Below are 20,828 nucleotides of genomic sequence, written 5' to 3' on the forward strand. Positions count from 1 at the left end.
ATCAATGGATTATAGGTACATATATGATGGAGAAAGTCTATATATAATGGAAGTGGGATATAGATAGATTTTGATATTTATCTCTTTACATATGTGTATATTATCTTTATATATCTATACATAGATATTATCTCTGTCTCATTTTCTAGAAATGAATCTCTATTTCTATACCTCTCTATTCCTCTCCATTACTAACAGGTTCAATGTAAACCAAGTTTTATGGGAAAACCTAATTTAAATACTGTAAGATATATCTATAGCACACTCACAAGAAACCAGGTTGGCTCTAGACATTGCATGTCATCAAAATGTTGGGGATATGAACTTATCCTGTACACAGAACTCACCCTCATTGCAAACTCTTATCTGCATTTATTGGTGAGATGCTTTACCTTCTTTATTGGAAATATGCCCGGAGCTCAGCCGCTTCTGCTGCCATGTCATCTTCTGACCTCCATGTGGCTGGGAGTCTTCTTCTACTTTATCGTGCTTCTGAAGCTTTCAGAGACAAAATGATATGATGCTACTCAATAGGATGCCACAGTTTGAGTAAACGTTCTTTTGTTAAGGGACAGTTCTACCTACAAGTTGTCACCAATCATTTTTATCCATTTTACTGACCTGGTTTGAATGCTCTTTATTCTACTCAAAAAGTCCAGAGGAATTCTTAAAAACTGTATTGAATTAGTTAGTGTGTGTGTATGTCTGTGTATGTATAAGTACATACACAGACACACACACATGCACACACACATGATTAAGAGTCAAAGGAGGGGCAGCTAGGAGTCAGGAAAATCTGGCTCAGACACACAACATTTACTAGCTGTGTGACCCTGGGCAAGTCACTTAACCCCAATTGCCTCACTAAAAAGAAAAAAAAGAGTAAAAGGAAGGGAACAGTATAGACCATAGATGATAATATAATGAATTACAGATGCAGTCTGTGTATTCTCATCTTTTCTCTACCTCCTTTAAAGTGTTCTTTCCCTCCTTCCTCTCTCTTTCCTTCCTTTTCTCCTTCCTTCCTTTCTTCTCTTCTTTCCTTTCTCCTTTTCTTCCTTCCTTCCTTCCTTCCTTCCTTCCTTCCTTCCTTCCTTCCTTCCTTCCTTCCTCCTTCCTTTTTTCATTCTTTCCTTCATCTCATACTTACATTTTTCTGGCATTTTCTCACCTCTGGATTTTTAAAAAAAAAACATAGGGTTTTCTTGCCTTTACCACATTCGCTTTTTATTACCTCTAGTTTCATTAAGAATTTTGGTTTAGTTATTTGTAATGAATGCAAAGGAGTGAATAACACAGTAGGGGAGAATAAGTACAGGTGCATAAATAGAACTTATCTCTTTCCACCCCCCACCCCACCCCAACAAGAGGCTTCAGGATGATAAACAGTAAAGAGTAATTAACAATGAATACAAATGGTGGACAAATAGACATGTCTTCATCAACTGAACTGGCTTTAAATCTTCAACCACTGATATTACACCACTATCTATTAAAAAGAGTTTGTATAGTCCTCAGTAAAATACCAATGCCTAAATAGAATATTTATATGTAAATAGCATACAAACAGAGTGCTCCCAAAGTCTTAGCTCATTTCTAACCTCTTAAAGCATAAAGACATTAAAGAAGAGAGATTCAATATGTTTAGCTTGGCCTCAGAGGGGACGATTAGGCACTTTGAGATGAGTTTCAAAGAGATGCCTTTTAGGCCTCTAACAATTAGTACTATCCCAAAGTAGGTTCCCTCTTTAATCAAATGTTGGACAACTACTGCTCAGGCATATATAAGGGATGGCTCTTTGGATGGGGAAAAGATGAAGAAAGAAATGGAGGCAATGTAAAAACAAAAAATATCAAAAAATATCTATTTTATAACCCAAGGACATGAAAATGAGCCATGGTACCACCATACCTAGAAACTCTGTCATCCCCCAGTCCTCAGACAAGTTCTCTTGTGTGTGTGTGTGTGTGTGTGTGTGTGTGTGTGTGTGTGTGTGTGTATGGGCATGTATGTGTGTATATATACATGTTATAGTAAGGATTCTTTCTCAGCAAATGGATTGAGCTACAGAGGGCAATTCCAACTATGAGGTCTCATGATTCTTAGCTCTCTAAAGGCTTTTCCAGCTCAAATATTATTACTCTATGACAACAGTTGGAACAAATCTACTCCCCAAAACAGCATTTCCCAGAAGAGATGGAGGATTGCCTAATATATTGATGTGGAAGGGACTTAATCCAATCTTCTTCATTCTATAGATGGGGCTGAGGCCTGGGGATGTCATATGACTTGTCCAAGATGACACATGTAGATAATAATATAGTCAGAATTCAAATACAGATGACCCGGTTACAAAGCCAGTGGGCTTTACACTATATCATTCCTTCCCCTTTGTTCTGTTTGGTTTGAGGTCAAATATAATGGCAGGTTCATGAATGTCTAGCTATGTCTCCAATCTTCATGTGCAGTTTTCCCCCCTTCGAATCTTCTAAAAAGCTTTTTTGTTTGTTTAATTTAAATCAGCATTTTTTTAAAATTTCCTAGCATCTATGTAACGTGCATTGTTGTCAAAAAGACAAATAATATAGGGCCCCCTCCCTTATGGAGCTTGCAATATTTTCCACTAAATAAGGGAAATACTGAGAATAATTAAATTGAATATCTTTAAATAAAAACATTCTAGGTTTAGCCCAGCCTAACATCAAGACCATGAAAGCCAATGGACATTTCCCTCCAGGTACTTAGACACAAACCTCAATACAAAAGGGAAAGTCATTTGAAGAGGGGTGACACATGGTCTTCATTTCAGCAAAGTGGCATTTCTACTCATGGTGCTTTCAAGAGTAAATGAGGATTATTAGCATATAACCAAACTGAAAATATGTTTATGAGAGTGATCTATCTTCTACTCAGAAGTTAGCTCGGAGCAAGCCAGTTCTGCATTTTACTACGAGGATTTAATTCTCTTTAGTAGATGGAAACGACATCAGGAAGTAATTTCCTTCCTTGCAAGAGGCAGATATGATGCCATTGCCCAGGGCCAGGCAAACTGGATTGCTCTTCCTCTAGTCAGAGACTAATTTCATTCTGATACTTGCTCCAGGTCAGCTGTAAATCCATCTTCTAACAATTCAATAGAATGATGAAGAACACTTCCAACCTCCAGAATATATGGCCTTCCCACTTCTGGTACTCATGTCAAAAGAGACGGAAGCCCAGAAATCAAACATTAAGTGGCTTCATGGTGATGCAGATTCTGCCAGATGAGTCCAAATAATTTAGAGCCTTGGAATGTCAGTATTTTCCTGGATATTAGGGTAACCGTCTGTTATTTTCATATGCCTGGCAGATGGTCATGTCATGCCAAGGCTTGCGAATGGTTTACAAGAGACATCGACAAAATACAAACAAACAAACAAACAAAGGGGGTGTTAGCAAAGCTGATTCATAAATCAGTTTTAATGGGGTACAGCAGAAAGAGACAAAGGCCCTGGGTTCATATTTCATTTCTGATGCTTATTGCCTGTTTGACTTTAGACAAATTATTTGGCCTATTTTTATTGCCTCGGTTTCTTCATCTATATAATGAGGCTGGACTAGATGGCTTTTGAGAACCCTTTTAGCTCAGTATCTGTGATTTAGGATCTCTTTGAACATGCTCCCACCCCCAGACAATGTGTGGTCTATCATGCAAGAGAGGGCAGAGAACATGTCTACAGTTGTGGTTATTCCTCACATTGACACAAAACTGGCACAGCTACAAAGAATCTGAATGGATAAGAATGAATGAAAGGGGAGGGAGGAAGGAGAAGCAACTTAAAACAAACCAACACTGACAGTTTATGCAATGTTTCACATCCACAATCCCTTACGTCTACAAAGAAGAGAGAGTGGTACAGCTTTTCATTTCGGATGGCTATGCTTGTTCGTAGATAACTATCTAAAGATTTTGTTTAAAAGGACCCAGTGGAAGATATAGGGGCAGCTACATGGAGCAATGGATAGAGCATCAGGCCTGGAGTCAGGAAGACTCATCTTTCTGAGTTCAAATCCAGCCTCAGAAACTTACTAGCTATGTGACCCTGGACATGTCATTTAACCCTGTTTGCCTCAGTTTCCTCATCTGTTAAATGAGCTGGAGAAGGAAGTGGCAAGGCATTCTAGGATCTTTGCCAAGAAAACCCCGAATGGGGTCACGAAGAGTCAGACACAACTGAAAATGATAAAAAAAAAAAAGAGGAAAGTATAGACTAACAATAAAAAAGTGGACTTATTTTACGAGAGCAAGAAATAATGAATAGACAATCCAAGTATTCCATTGGTATTTTTGTGATGTCAAGAGAAGTCAGGAAAGTTCTTCCTGGCATACTGGGTGTACTCTCTGTAGCCAATTTGTGGGAGGACACAGATGGGAGTTGTGTAGGATGGGTAGGCATGAATGGGCTGCCATCTATATCACCGGAAGGAATGACCATGAGATCGTTGCTCTTGATTGGATCATTGATCCAATTCCATTTCAGTATGTCATTTTCAATCCCACTGTTTATCTGAAACCGTTAACATTCCATTGCTCTCCATGAGGGGATACGTCATGGCAATCTTTCAGAAAGCCTTCACTACCTGCTGGTTTTCCCCTACCCCTTTCTGCCTTTCCATGAGGCTGACTGTTTGGGTTGGCCTCTGAGACTGCCATTCCCCAAAGTCATTCCTCAATCACCAATGCTCAGAGAAATCCTCTTAAACCACTCAAGATTCTGAGTGAGCTGGCAAGGCTTCAGCTGGATTGTGGAGTACTTTGCAGATGAGAAACAGGAGAAAAGCTATGCATATCCCTCCCCACACACCTTGTCCCCCATGGGGAACAACTATCCAGGTGCTGTGAAACTTGCATGTTATGATGTATTTGGAGAAAAGTCTAGCTTCACTAAAGACAATTCAGTGGTAAAGCACAGAAGCCAATTTTCTGTGCTAATGGAGAGGAGCAGTGAAAAGAGAAAATCTACAAACCATGAATAATCCCAAAGAATTTACATTTGCCTTTGAGATGCAGTAAGCTACAGTGGCTGAAGAAAACAAGATTCTAGATCTAGGTTCGAATCCGGACTGCCACTTAACATCTGTGTGACCTTGGACAAGTCATTTAACTTCCCTTGAACCTCAGTTGTCTCATCTATAAAGTGAGGAGGGTGGAGTAAACGATTCTTAAGTCCCCTTCCAGTTTTGGATCTATGAGTCTATGATTTCTTTGCAAGCCTGACAGGCTTAATAGAAGTTTGGCAACCATTAACAGAGCCACAGAATGTCAATTCAGAACAGGCTTTGTCTAATCATTTCATTTTACATATAGTTAACAACAATAATAATGGCTAATGTTGACATAGCATTTTGCAATTTACAAAGCGTCTTCCTAGCTCATTACATACTCACAACAACTCCATTAGGCAGGCAGTGTATACCTTATTATTTCTATTTTTACAAATGAGGAAACTGAGGCCCAGAGAAGTGATGATATGACCAAGGCCACATATCTAGTTACTGGAAGAGCTCAGACTCCAATCTAGATCCTCTGACTCAAGATGGAGTCCTCCTATCACACAGCTTTAGTGTCAGAAGTAGGACTAGAACCCAGGCATCCTGAATCCCAGTATAGAATGTGACATGGAAAAAAATCTCAAAAACTCACTAATCTCAACCTATTTCTCTAGACTGATTTCACGCTACTACACTTCCTCATATACTCTGTGCTCCATGTAAACTGACATGGCTGATGCTGTCATACATGTTATTCAACTGCTTCGGGGTCTTGGTATGGGCTACCCCTAGGCCTCAGCTCTGCCTCTTAGACTACCCAAATTCCCTCCAGGTCCAACACCAGAACATCCTCTTTGTTAGTTCCCCCTAATTAGCCGGTATTGACTGGGTGTAGATCTCTTTACTGCCCTCTGTATATGTTGGTGCTCCCTCTAACAGACAATAATGATGAGAGTTTTTCTAGAGAGCTTTTTTAACATTCATCAATTTTTTTACATGTGTTACAATAATAATAGCTCACATTTATATAGTGCCTACTATGTGCCAGGCATTGTGCCCAATCTCTTTACAAATATGATCTCATTTGATCCTCACAACCGCCTTGGGGATGAGCACTATTCTTATCCTCATTTTGTAGATAATGAAACTGAGGCAAGAGCAGCTAAGTGATTGCTCAGAGTCACACGGCTGCTACCGAGGCAGGATTTAAATTCAGCATTTCCTGACTCCAAGTCCAGCATACCACCCACTATAATATAAGGTGCTGGTGAACAGGAATGCTTCATTTGTGTCTGTAAATCCCTCGTACCTAACATCATGTCTTGGCATATAATTCTTGTTTTCATTGTTCAGTCGTATCTGACTCTTTGTGACTCTGACGGGGTGCTTGTGTTTGGGTGCTTGTACTTGGACCCCAATTTCTCCCTAGTCTCAGAAACACTGTCCCTGATAGTTTCTCCCCAGCCCAAGGACCCTGTGCCTAGCAATTACTCATGAGTGGGCCCCAGCAGGACCCTTATCTCTCTCCCTGGTGCAGTTCCAAACAGGATTTATTAGTTTAAACTGGCTTTGCACTGGGTCATAAAGACATTCTTACACACTACTATACTATCCTACCACCCTACCTTATTATCTACATCCTGGGCTCCTCATTAACTGTATTCTAGACTTAAGACATACGTATACTCCCTACATCTATCTTGTCAAACAAGACATTGATTGGCAGCAGACTGGACAACTCTCAGTTACCCTGAGCTCTAGTTGACTTAGTGATGTAGCAGGCCTAAAACCACACCTCCACGTGGCCCCCCTTGTGGGCTTTTCCTAATGAACTCTGGGTAAAAGGCCTGTGCAGTAGGTACAAGAAGTGCATGTTCTTTTAAGAACTGACCACTCCTTAACCACTCCCTAATCCCACCCTGAATCCCCTAGTTAGCATATCTGGCACATGTTTTATTGTATTTTATCCTATATAAACTCTAACTGTACCTCTCTAAGGTTGCAGGATCCTTTAAGAATCCTTGCCCACCGAAAAGCGTAACAATAAACTTTGCCACCTTGACTTAAAGAATGCTTGAGTCAGTGAATTCATTCCAGACACCCATCCTATACTTCAGTCTTGAGGGGTCTCAACCTCTCAGCCCGCAACAACTCCATTTGGGCTTTTCTTGGCAAAGATACTTGATTGGTTTGCTATTTCCTCCTCCAGCTCATTTTACAGATGAGCACACTGACCAAAGAAGGTTAAGTGACTTGCCCAGGGTCACACAGCTAGTAAGTGTCTGAGACTCTTTTTGAACTCGGGTCTTTCTGACTCCAGGCTGGGCACCTTATGCACTGCACCCCCTGGCTGCCCTTGGCATATAGTACAAATTTAAAAACCACTTGTTGAACTAAACTAAATAATTAAAATGACCAGATTAGAGGAAAAAGATCTACATTAATATCAACAGAGAAAGAGAACTCTAACTTCGGTTGACTTTTTAGCAGAAACTGTCAGCAAGTATCTTGCAAGGAAATGTTCTTTGTGGGGGAAGAATCTCTTATTAAGACCAGGATGCATGTGTGAATGTGTGTTTGTGCACGTAGAGGTATGGTAGGATGGTGTTAAGAGCCTCTATTCTATGACTGGAGGCTAATAGCGAGGGCCACATCTCACAGCTTGTGTCCTAGTCCTCTTCAGGGCTGCCGAGTCTAGGTTCAGGGATTATGCATGCATGCATGCATGTATATACATGTATGCATATGTATACACATGCACACACATATGTGTATCTGTGTGGGCATGTATGTGCATGCATATATGTGTATATATACATGCATGCATATAAATAAAAATTTATATAGGCATTTTCATATATAAATGTATATACACACATAAATTATCTGTATTACATAACAAATACAATATAGATATGTAGTTAAGTTTTATATAAATATATAGTTATTTATACATATATTTAAAATAAGTATATAGCTATATTAAAATTGGGTTATATATAAAGCATATAGATATAGTATACACACATATAAAATTTGATTTTACATTACCTTCATTTCCCAATATATCCTTCTCCTTTGTTCCCAGGGATAAGAACTAGATACAATTAAAATTGCTACATGGAGCTCCCAAATGAGGAAAGTCTTCCTACCAATGCAGGTCGGCACCTTCTCTGCAACTTCTAGTCTCAGACAGTTGACTAGGGCACAAAGCGCTAAACTGACTTGCCCAATATCACAAAGCTACAATGTATCCAAGGAGAGTCATAAACTACTCTTTCTCCCTTGGGTTCTGACTCTCTATCCACACAATGTTACCTCTCTTATAATAATAAATAAAAATAAAAATGAAGACAGGGAAAACAGTTGAGCAAAATTCACCAGCACATCAACCAAGTGCAGCATAATTTGCAGTGCCTCACACTGCCAGTCATCGACAACTACAGGAAAGGGGGAGAAGCAGAGTCTCATACTGCCGGGCTTCTGTGCTTGTATCATCCTGGAACTTCCCTCATTTCCAGGGCCTCCTCAGCTTGGAACATCCACCTATGCCTGCAGCCTTCTCAGCCTGGAATGTCCCTCTGCAAGGCCCGCCCCCTTTGCCCACTGGTGAATTTTTTCCTGGGGCCTCCATTTTGTGGAGAGGCCCAAGGTGTCCTTTTTTCTCCTGGCCTTGTTGCTGGCTTTCAGATTTCACAACCATGTCACCAGGTGCCTTCATTCCCCACTCACCCTTCTCATCCCCTACTTTTTGGCCCTCTGCTATTGGTTATGTTTTGGGAATTGTATTTCTTTTTTGTTTAAATTTGTATCCCCAGTGCTTAGCCTAGTGCCTTCCTTCCTTCCTTTTTTCTTCCTTCCTTCTTTCCTTCCTTCCTTCTTTCCTTCTTTCTTTTGCTTCCTTCCTTCCCTTTGTTCTTTCCTTCCTTCTTTCCTGCCTTTTCTTCCTTTTTTCCTTCCTTCTCTCTTTCCTGTTTTGCTCCCTTCCTCCCTTTTCTTCCCTCCTTCTTTCTTTCCTTCTTGCTTTTCCCTTCTTTCCTTGGGGCCAAGTTTGGTCATTATAGTTATGTGACGTTCAGTCTGTGGTTCTGTTGTTTCCTTCCTAAGTCTGATGGACTATTCATTTCCTCTCCTGCTCACTGAAGTGTGCCATAGCAGAAAGCACACAGGTCTTAGACTCCAAAAGGATCTGAGTCCTGTCTCTTTCACTTATCATCTCTGTGACATAGGAAGACTCCTAAACCTCTGTTTGCCTCAATTTACTCATCTGCAAAATGGTCTTAATCATAGTTTGCAATCTACCTCACAGGATGATCGGTAGCAAGCGCTTTGTAAATCTTAAAGCTCTATAGAAATTGGAGTGTTTTCTCTTTCGGTACTCCTGCCTGCCATACTTAATAGTCATATGACCATAGGCAAAACATGTAGCCTCTCTGAACCTAAGCTTCTGCATCTGTAAAATGGGATAATAATACTCACATCCCCTGCTCCCCAGGGAGTGTTCTGTGGCTCCAGTGTATATAAAGTTCTTCAAAAACCTGAGAGTGCTCTATAGATGTCAACTGTTGCTCTCTTTCGTCTTCTTTTTACCATTTCTCAGAGTCATTTCATATCAGATGAAGTGTCTGATCTCTGCCTGCTCTCTCTGCATACATTTGACTTGGTATTTGCACATCTCAAATCTTGCCTAAAGCTATAGAAGGGAAATAGGCCTTCTGTGCGCTCATTAGAGGCTTCGTAATAATCAATATCTTAAAAGAGATGGAGACATTTACTGTGTATTAGAGGAAATGTGTTCTCTAAACAGATGTCTTCCCTGATCACAAGGATTCTTTCTGTGGCTGCCTTTCCATGCTAGTAGAATGGTAACCTATGGGAGAGTGTACCCCATGTGTTTGGGGGGTGGGGGCAGGAATCTTTTCTTATCACTGGGTTTCCTATATGGTTTAATGAAATGCCTTTCATGTGACCCTGTGAAAGTTACTTCCACTCTCTGGGCCTCATTTTCCTTGGACTCAGTATCTTCTCACATCTCTTCCATCTCTAAATCGATTTTCTATGATTCTTTTTTATGAGCTGACATGTCCCCTGACTAGGGAAAACAAATACATTGGTGCGATCCTTATGACCCATGGTTTTTGGATGGGTGTTGATCCACTGAATTTCTCGGACCTGGGATAACTTCTCTGGAGGCCTATATGTAAAGTGTATGTGTATATAAATGGGGAAAGGGATGGTGCTATAGCTAAGCCAAATTATGTGATACATGGTTAGGGGCACTACTCATTTTCAAATAAATGGGAAATCCCATATCTCAGCATTTTGGATGTTTTTTTAAGTGAGGCAATCAGGGTTAAGTGACTTGCCCAAGGTCACACAGCTAGTAAGTGTCAAGTGTTTGGTCTGAGGCCCTATTTGAACTCAGGTTCTCCTGACTTCAGGGCCGGTACCCTATCCACTGCGCCACCTAGCTGCCTAAGCATTTTGGAATTTAATGGGAGCCCACTGCCCGGCTGTTATTAAACACTCTTCTTTCCCTCTTTCTAAAGCTGGTACAGAGGTGAGTGAGGCCTTTCTTCATTTACTTGCCTACTCAAGGAAACTTTGACAACAATTCTTTCCTGTAAGCACATCTTCCTGTAACACATCTCTGAAATTTGATTGCTTTACTTTAAGTGCAATACTTGAAAGCATATCCTGAGGGATGGCACTGATCTGTATATGGAAGAAAATATACCCTAAAAAGTAGGTATTGGAATTGGGACATAAACATCGTTTATTTAAAGTCATCTGATGAGGAGAAATAGGCAGCTTTCTGTAAAAACAAAAATCAGAGGTTCTGGAGGCTTCTTTTGTATGACTGCAAAAAGCACTAGAGTATTTACAAGTTAGAAAAAAAATCCATAAATTCCCATTTTCATGTAGAAAAGCCCACAAATGCAGTATAAACAACAGAATGGATCGCATTTACAAAAAACTGCTTAAGGAGTTGGGCTTCATTCAGCACACATTTACTAAAACACTGCTGTGTGCAGAATAGCGTCATGCCTATGATACTGAACTAGGGGAGACTCAAAGCCTGAATCACACAAGGCCTCTGCCTTCATTGAGCTTACAATCCAGCAAGGGGGAAAGGTCTATATATTGATAACCACAGTGCCCAAGATCACATGATAAATGCATTAGAGAGGCACCAAAAAAGTGCAAAGTGAGGACTAGGGGGTGGCAAGGTCATTAGAGATACAGTAGGATAGACATCAGTTACCAAATTTAGTGAAATATAGAGCAGCTTATTTGAGAATTCTTAATTCCAAGAGTCATTCCTGTGTGTTGAATCATTTGCGCACGTGTGTGTGTGTGTGTGTGTGTGTGTGTGTGTGTGTGTGTGTGTGTGTAAAGAAAGACAGAGACAGAGACAGAGAAATGGGGAGGAGAGAGACAGAGACAGGCATGGAGACACACACAGAGAGAAACAAAAAAAAACAGAAACAGAAAGAAAATGAGAGAGAGAGAGAGAGAGAGAGAGAGAGAGAGAGAGAGAGAGAGAGAGAGAGAGAGAGAGAGAGAGAAGAAGGGAGGGAGAGAGGAGGAACAGGCAAGCAAAAGCCAAGGGGGTTGTTCTTTAAACAGTAATACATAGGTGGAAATACGGAACCTTGTGACACAATTCTATGTATGCATAACAATATGTTGACTCAACTCCTCCAGCAGGGTTTCCCTGCCTTGGGGCAAAGGCTTCCAGACTAGTGATAATTCAGGTTTATGGAATACAAAGCACTTTCCTCAGAAGAAGGTCTAGGAGCTTGGCTAAGTTTTTGAAACAGTAGAAAAAGCCCCGCTCAAAAAAGGCAGGTAAGAGCTTTGGCTCTCTGTGACCACGGGCATTTTCATTGGCAAAGCAGGAAGAGCCCTGACTCTAGAGTTAGAGAACCTGGGTTCAAATTCTCAAATCTTGATTCCTACCTATGGCCCTGGGCAGGTCTTCGAGCTGCTTCAGGCTCTAGTTTGCTCATTTATAAAATGAGGGAGCTGGAGTGGATGGCTGGTAAAATGTTCCCAGTTCTAGACGACTGACCCTGTGCCGTTATCTCTTACGTCTTAATTTTGAGATTAAGCTCTTTTTATTCTGGAGATAATTTTTTTTTTCCACCTCTGCCTTTGACATGGTATTCCCTCACTACCACTCCTTCTCTGTTTCTCTCTGTCTGTGTCTCTCTCCATCTCTCTCTCTTTGTCTCTGGGTTTACTGTATCTCCTTATCTGTCTTTGTGTCTTTGTGTCTGTGTGTGTGTGTGTGTGTGTGTCTCTCTCTCTCTCTCTCTCTCTCTCTCTCTCTCTCTCTCTCTCTCTCTCTCTCTCTGTCTGTCTTTCTGTCTCTCTTTAGCTGTTAAAGCCCTATATGGCTTGGACCTCAAACTACCTTTCTAGCCTCCCTGAACACTTTTCCCTCTCCCATACTCAGAGACGCAGTCAAATGGACCCTCCCTCAGTTCTCATGCAGTATACACCATATCTCATCTGTATGCTTTCACACTGATCCACCAGAATGGGTACATTTAGCTCTTTGCTACCCTCTGCCTCCTCTTCCTTAAAGATGGAGATCAAATACCAGCTTCTGCATGAAGCCTTTCCTATTCCCCTCCCCGCAAATTCCAGTGATATCCATCCCAAACTACCTTGTATTTAACTACGTGGTGCATCGGTAAACACACATACATATATACAAACATATATGTACTTATATACATATATAATCTTCATATTTGCTGTATTTATACATTCATATGTATGTATATGCACACATATTATGTCTCCTCCTCCACAAACCCCTCTTCTTAATTAGAATGTAAACTCATTGTGAGTAGTGATTATTTCTTTTTTTGTACTTGTATCCCCACAGTCTAGTACAGTGCCTGGCCTTGATAAGTACTTGCTGACTGATTTTTAATGGTGAAATAGCAATGCCCAGTGGATAGAGCACCAGGTCTGGAGTCAGGAAGACCTGGGTGCAAATCCAGCCTCAGATACTTATTGGCTATGTGACCCTAGGCAAGTCACTTAACCCTGTTTGCCTCAGTTCCTTTATCTGCAAAATGAAGGTTATAATAGTAGCTAGCTTGCAGGATTATATTGAGGATCAAATGAGACAATATTTGTAAAGGGCTGAGCACAGTGCCTGGCACATAGTAGGTGCTGTTATTGTTATTACTAATTGCTATTATTATTAATGCCAGCTATTATTTATTATTTTCATATATAAAAATTTGGTTAGTAATTCCCCCAATTATTACCTATTTAGCTTGCCTCTACCTTTTGCAGTTTCAAATAGATTTGCTAAGAATGCTTATATATAGATTTTTCCCCTGCTTCATTCTGTAAACGCCTTAGGATTTAATCATAGAGTCAAAGGGTAAGAACATTGTAGTCACTTTGCTACAGTCTTTTCAGACTTGTTTTACATCACTTCCCTCCATACACTTGACATGAGAGCCTTCACCATCCCTAACTATGCTGTCTCCCTAACTCAGCCTTCTATCTCCCACCTATATGCCTTTGCCCAGCCATGCCCAAGATATTGTATCTCATTCCCTTAGAATCCTTAGCTTCCTTCAAGGCTCAGCTGAGCTGCCACCTTGCAGAGCTAGCCCCTCCTGATCCCCTCAGGTGTTACTGGCCTCTTCTTCTGCAAAGGAAGAACTGATTTAGCACTTACTTTCTCCCATTAGAAAATTTAAGCTCTTTGAGGGCAGGGAATTATTATTGCATCATTGATTTCCTACATCATAGCACAGTCCCCTGTGCATAATATGGACTTAATAAGAGCTTTTGAAAACAAATATAAATAAATAATTCTTTCCTGCTTTTGAAAAAGATGAACCCAATTCCCAGCTTTATCGGAATTATATTAGCAGACCTGTTTTTCCACAGCTGTGACAGCTTTGAATTGCACTGTCTTTATTTATTACCTTTGACAGTTAGATTGATGTCAAATGGTATCTCAGAGTAGTCTTCATTTGCATTTCTGTGACCACTAGGGGGTTTAAGCCCTTTTTCATGTGGTTCCAGTAATGTGTTTATTCTTTTAAGATCTACTCATTTTCTTTGACCACTTATCTTTTAGAGCAGAAATCTTACCCTTATAAATATGCCAATTCTGTAAAGATTTTGCATACCAGACCTCTACTTGAAATGTTCATTGCAAAGATGTTCCAACAGTTTTTTTTCTTTCATATTCTGTATGCAGAGCTTTGTGTTGTGCAAAACTGAAATTTATCTATTTTGTCTCATATTTTCTTCTAAGTCATGAATGTTTAAATATTTTTTCCCTTTGCATGGCTTTGAAAGACATAACTTCTATCACAATAAATTTCAATGTTTTAAAATTATTTAAAACTTTACTGCATTTGAAATTTATTTCAGCGTATGGCATGAGATAGAAGCAGATATATTGACTTTTTTAATGAAACTATTATCCCATTATCTTCAAAATGTGTTTTCTATTAAAAGTGTTCAGTTGTTTTTCAGTCATGTCTCACTCTTCATGACCCCTTTTGGTGTTTTCTTGATAAAGATATTGGAGTGGTTTGCCATTTCTTTCTCCAGGTCATTTTACAGATGAGGAAACGGAGGCAAACAGGGTTAAGTGGTTTGCCCAGAGTCACAGGGCTAATAAGTGTCTGAGGTGAGATTTGAACTCAGGACTTCCTGGCTCCATGCCCAGGCTCCATGTACACTATGGTGCCAGCTAGTTGCCTTTTTTTTTTAAAAATAATGCCCTCTTATCCCTGTTCAGTGATCTTGAGTTTAAGGAACCTCAGTATACTACATGAATTTGGTTCTAAATCATATCTAATATATTCTACAGCTCTATTTCTTTTCAAAAATAGCACCAGATGTTTTAAATAATTATTTCATCATAACAGAGTTTGAGATATAGTTGTGCAGGTGTTCTTTTTTTTCCTCTCCTCATTTCACCAAGGAGGCATCCCCAATATTCTCTTTTTTTTTCTTATTTTGCATGAACTTTTTTTTTCTGTCATTGCTAGTTTCTTAGACTAATTTTACAACACTTCCATCTGTCTATACTATCTCAACCTAGGTATATACATTAAATTTTTCTCAAATTATGTAGCTCTTTGCCAAATATGATTAGTCATCATAAAAATCATGTGCTTCCTGTTAAGTTAATTTGTAGATATTTAATGCTTCTTTCATTGTCATTAATAAACATTTATTAAGCACCTACTGTATGCCAAGCCCTGTGCTAAACCTTGTGGATACAAAGAAAGACCAAAACAGTCCCTGACCTCAGGGAGCTCACATTCTGATGGGGAAGACAACATGCAAACAACTGTGTATACAAGATACACACACACACACACACACACACACACACACACACACACACACAGAGTAAATTGGAGGTAGTGTAGAGGAAAAACACTGGGGGAAGAGAAAAAGCTTCTTAAAGAAAGAAGGATTTGAGTTGAGCTTTGGGGAAATCAGGGTAGTTAGGAAATGGAGACCAGGGAGGGGAACAATCCAGGGATGGAAGACCCCCCCAGCTCAAAAGGCTTGGAGTCAAGAGAGGGACAATGACATATGAGGAAATTCAGGGATCAGAGAGCAGAGGAGTAAGGGGGATAACTAGCCAGGTGGAGGGGGCAACTTACAGGTTCTCTGCCCTATTGTTCAGAGCCCCTGTAACTACAGAGGCAAGAGGTGGTTGAGGTATTGTAGTCATTGTTTTACTAAATTCTATGGCTATGTTTTCTTAGCTATGGCGGAGATGACATATAGGCATTCAAAATGATCACTCTATTTCTACCCTAATACAGCAAACTGGGTTAATTAAACAAGCTAGAGGAAGCCATCCTATTTGCAGAGTAATGTTAATAATAATAATTACTATCACTAGTAGTAGTATTATAAACAGTAATGATAACACGTAGCAGTCATGTAGCGCTTTAAGATTTCTAGAGTGCTTCTTCTAGGGCTATATCCTAAAGAGATCATACAAATGGGAAAAAGAGCCACATGTACAAAAATATTTATAGCAGCTTTTTTTGTGGTGGCAAAGAATTGGAAATTGAGGGGATGCCCATCAACTGGGGAACGGCTGAACGAGCTGTGGTATATGAATGTAATGGAATATTATTGTGCTATAAGAAATGATGAACGGGCTGACTTCAGAAAAACCTAGAAAGACTTGTATGGTCTGATGCTAAGTGAAGTGAGCAGAACCAGGAGAACATTGTACATAATAACAGCCACATTGCGCAATGACTAATATTGATAAACTTAACCCTTCTCAGCAATACCAGGATCTAAGACATCTCCAAAGGCTTCATGATGGAAAATGCTATCCATAAAGAAGAAAGAACTATGGAGTTTGATTGCAGGTTGAAGCATACTATTGGCTATGTTTTTTTCTTCTGGTGTATTTTATTTCCTCTTTCTGGCAGTTCTTCCTATTGGTTCTAATTCTTACTTACAACATCACTAATGTGAAAATATGTTTAATAGGAATGTATATGTACAGCCTATATCAGATTGTGTGCCATCTTGGGGAGGGAGGTAGGAAGGAAGGGGGAGAAAAATTTTAAACTCAAAAACTTATGGATGTGATTGTTGATAATTCAAAATAAATTAATTTAATAAAAGATTTCTAAAGTGCTTTACATATAATATCTCCTTTGATCTTCAGAACAACACTGGGATGTAGATACTATTATTATACCCATTTTAGAGATGAGGAAACTGAGGTAGACAGAGATTAAGTGACTTGCCCAAGATCACACAGCTGGTAAGTGTCTGGGGCTACATTTGGACTCAGGTCTTCCTGACTCCAGTCCAGCACTATGCCACTAACTTCATTAAAAAAAATAAAATGGCCAAGACATACAGTTTCCCCCAGAAATGGACCCGCAGGGCAAAAACCAAACTATTCTTTCTTTTATTTATTTCCTACATATCTTGTATGTAGCTTGTTTGTACAAACTTTTTGCTTGTTATCTCCCCTATTTGACTGGGAGTTCCTTGATGTCAGGGACTATCTTTTGCCTTTTTTTGTATCTCCAGTGCTTTGAACAGTGCCTGGCATGTAGTAGGCACTTAATAACTGTTTACTGAATTGAATGGAATTAAATTCCTATGCCAAGCAGCTCTTTTATGTAGGTGGGCAGGTCTTTTTCCTTCTGGGAAGTCCTGGCAATTAAGTGACAAGCTGTCAGTGAGGACTAAGGGATACAGCAGGAGAGAGCAGACACTGTATCTGCAGCTGCCCCAATGTCCTGTCTTAAGTCTCAGTGGAGACATATTAGCACCAAAATGATAATGGCCGGGCATTCTATCTATCTAAGTCATCTACCCACCCTGCTTAGATGAAACAGAATAAGCAGCTTTACTTGGTTCTTGGGTCTCAGTGCTGATACTACTCCTACTAGCCATGAGACCTCAGGCAAGTCCCTTCTACCCCAGTGTCCTTATCTGTAAAATGAGGATAAAAAACATTTGTATTACCTTCTATCCAACGTGGTAGGGAATAGAACTCTTTGCAGACTCCTAAATAATATTTAAAAGTTAGGGATCGTTGTTTATCATTCCTAGTGAGAAGCAATATGTTACAATGGAAAATGGGTTGGATTTGGGGTCAAAGGACCCAGGCTGGAACCTTATCTCAATGATGACCTGTGTGAGTGTGGGGAAGTCATTTAGTCACCCTGGGCTCTGTTTCCTCCTCTGTAAAATGATGGGGATGAGCTGGATGGCTTCTGCAGCCCCTTCTAGTTCTACCTTTATAATTTTTTTAAGGCAATTGGGGTTCAGTGACTTACCCAGGGTCACACAGCTAGTAAGTGTGAAGTGTTTGGTCTGAGGTCAGATTTGAACTCGGGGTCCTCTTGACTCCAGGGCTGGTACTCTATCGACTGCACCACCTAGCTACCACTACATCTATAATTTTCAGGAATTATCTCCTTTCCATTCAGTGGCAGGTCAAGTGAATCACAGAACAACAGTTGGACAGAATCTCAGAGGGGGGAAGTCATCCAGTCCAACCTGGACTGAATTATTCTTTCCTTTTACTTCCAGCAGAAAATGTGCCTCCACTAATAATCTCTGGCATTTTTGACTACTTGGTACAGTGCAGAAAGAGCACTGATTCTACAGTCAGAGAATTTGGGTTCAAATCCTGCCTTTAACACTGAAATCTCCATGTGACCTTGGACAAGTCACTTGGCATGGGCCTTAGTTCCCTCATTTATAAAATGAAGAGTTTGTACTAGAGGTTCCTATGGTCTCTTCCAATACTAGACCTATGATCCTATGGAAATTCTTCAAATATTGGTTTGTGAGTGACATTTTCCAACTCTAAGTTTTTCTTTTCTTTCCTTCTCTTTTCCTTTCTTCCCTTTCCTTTTTCCCTATGTGAGGTGGCTAGCCAGCCACAGTTTTGACTGCTAGCTAAGGTGTCGGAGTTGCCAAGTAGTTTCCAGCTCTGCCCTCCCCCCTCCTACCCAGACATTCAATTTATTGTGGTCGCCCACAGGCTCATCTCCTTGCTTGTTTTATGGAGAGAAACTCTGACTTCATCACAGAGAAGATAACTGACATCCAGAGCCCATCCCTTTGGTGAGGGCAAGGTCAAAGCTTTGACGTAAGTGGAATCACTCAAGACAAGATAAAAGTTTTCCACATAGCCTTTGCTGCTAAAATGCTGAAATAAGCCTTTATATTAATTAGTATCATCCCAATTTCAATGAATATAAAGTGTTGATACTTGAGAATTTGTAAGCCCCCAAAGTATTTATTAACTAGAAAATCACAGCCCTGGAAAATAATTATGCAAAACCACTGTAGTATAACAAAACCCAATTACTTATCCAATTATACATTAAAGTATCACATTGTCAAGCCCATTGCCAAAAAAGTCGAAGAAATTTTGCCAGCATCGCAATTTGGATCAGACATTACCCAGCTGACTGTTAATATGACTATCCCTTGGAGTAACCACTGTGTCTTCTAAAACCCTTACTAACAGAGGTCTGTATCTCAGACTTACTGTAGCATATCATAAACTGTCAGAAGCTGGCACTAATTGGCTGGAGATTGAAGTTTCAAATTTTCTGTCTGAAAGCTTGTTAGGGATAGCTCAGCAAACAACAACTACTCACTTTTGTTTTCTCTTAACCTGACCTAAAGGGAAAGATCGAAGAAATCACTTGGGGTTTGTATAGCAATGGAGGACCCTCACCTGAAACTGACATATAACAAAAATGAAGAGTGTCCAGGGAACTCCAACCTGCATGGCTGGTACCTTGCGATGTGTGCATTGGAATATTTGTGTTTAGTGAGATTAAGCAAAACACCAGATGAAACAGAGGCAGAACAGCATGCAAAGACCTGTTACATAGCTGATGCTTGAGTTATTCGGTGTTGAGGAACATGGGGGAGGCAGCAGAATGCAAACAAGACATATTGCTAATAGGATTATTTATGAGCTCAGTAAAATTTAATCAAAGAGATGCCTTCCCCAATATTTGCAATATCTCTGGGTTTTAAGGACCTATGGGTATGCACATTACAGTCTTTACAGGAAAAATTAGATATGTGAAATTTGTGACAGGCATCAAGTAGAATTTAAAAGGGGCATTCAATGATCTTAAATATTCAGGGCTATCTTTCGAAACAGGGTCTTATTAACAAAAACTAACTAAAGTCTGGAAGCAGAGAACAGATCCGGTCACCTGAAAGGGAGCTAGGGGTCAAGTTTCCATTATATTGCAAAGATGTTTATGTAAATGGATCCCAGTACAGTCAGTTCCACTGTAACGTTTTGAAAAGGTGAATTCATTCCAATGCGATGGATATATTAGAGAATAATTTGGAGTATAACAAGAAAAAATGAGAACTCAGAAAATTGCACTGCTTTACAATAACTCACAAGCTAAAACCCTGCTGATACCCACTTCTACAAACAAATGTCAGGTCTCTTTGAGGGTTAAAATGCTGTATTTATTACCTATCTTCTGAAACAGAGGAGCTATGGGCAGAGGAGGGCTGGTCCCTGTCTAAGCACTCCACCCCTGCTCCCACCTTCCTCCATGGCCTCGGTGTCTTGGACTTGATGTCCAGTGGGGCAGCCCTCTGGTAGCTGCCAACTTTTCAGCCCAGATCCCACTGGAACTTAGGTGCAGGCTGAACATCATCTGAGGTCATGGACGGTACTAGTTCTTTATCATTTAACATTTATACAACTGTGCTACTGCTTTTATTAGGCTTGTGTGTGTGTGTGTGTGTGTGTGTGTGTGTGTTACTGAGGAAGTTTGGAGTGTTGTGCCCCAATCCCATTTTTTCCCATAAGCCTTGTGGTTTTTATCGTGAAATGTTACATAGCTCAGTGATTCATTTCTATTTGAGGTCGGGGCCTTTGGAATGGCAGCTAGGTGGCACAGTGGATAGAGTGCTGGCCCTGGAGTCAGGAGGACCTGAGTTTAAATCTGACCTCAGATACTTATTAGCTGTGTGACCCTGGGCAAGTCACTTCATCTTGCTGGCCTCAGTTCCTTAACCGTAAAATGAGCTGAAGAAAGAAATGGCAAACCACTCCCAAAAAAACTCCAAACGGGGTCACAGAGAATTGGACATGACTGAAATACTCACCAGCAACACCACTGGTATATTGTACTAGCATCAAACAACTCTGTACCATGACATGTTCTCCAGTTCCACCCTTACAATCATCTTTCTGGCTAAAGTGTCTGACTAGGTGCTATTCACAATATAGGTCTGAGTT

At 40.2% G+C, this 20,828-nt stretch overlaps 1 protein-coding gene across 1 annotated transcript in view; it reads right to left on the reverse strand.

The window, feature by feature from the left end:
* Positions 1–397: 397 nt before the first annotated feature.
* The window catches only part of FHIT (fragile histidine triad diadenosine triphosphatase), a 1,648,795-nt gene continuing 1,628,364 nt past the window's right edge, over positions 398–20,828 (reverse strand). The window contains 2 exon segments of the mRNA XM_020977517.2: positions 398–468; positions 471–498. Coding sequence (XP_020833176.2) covers positions 398–468; positions 471–498 — 99 coding nt within the window.

This window comes from Phascolarctos cinereus, unplaced genomic scaffold, assembly GCF_003287225.1.
Source record: "Phascolarctos cinereus isolate Bilbo 61053 unplaced genomic scaffold, phaCin_HiC Scaffold_4;HRSCAF=312, whole genome shotgun sequence".
Taxonomy (NCBI): Eukaryota; Metazoa; Chordata; class Mammalia; order Diprotodontia; family Phascolarctidae; genus Phascolarctos; species Phascolarctos cinereus.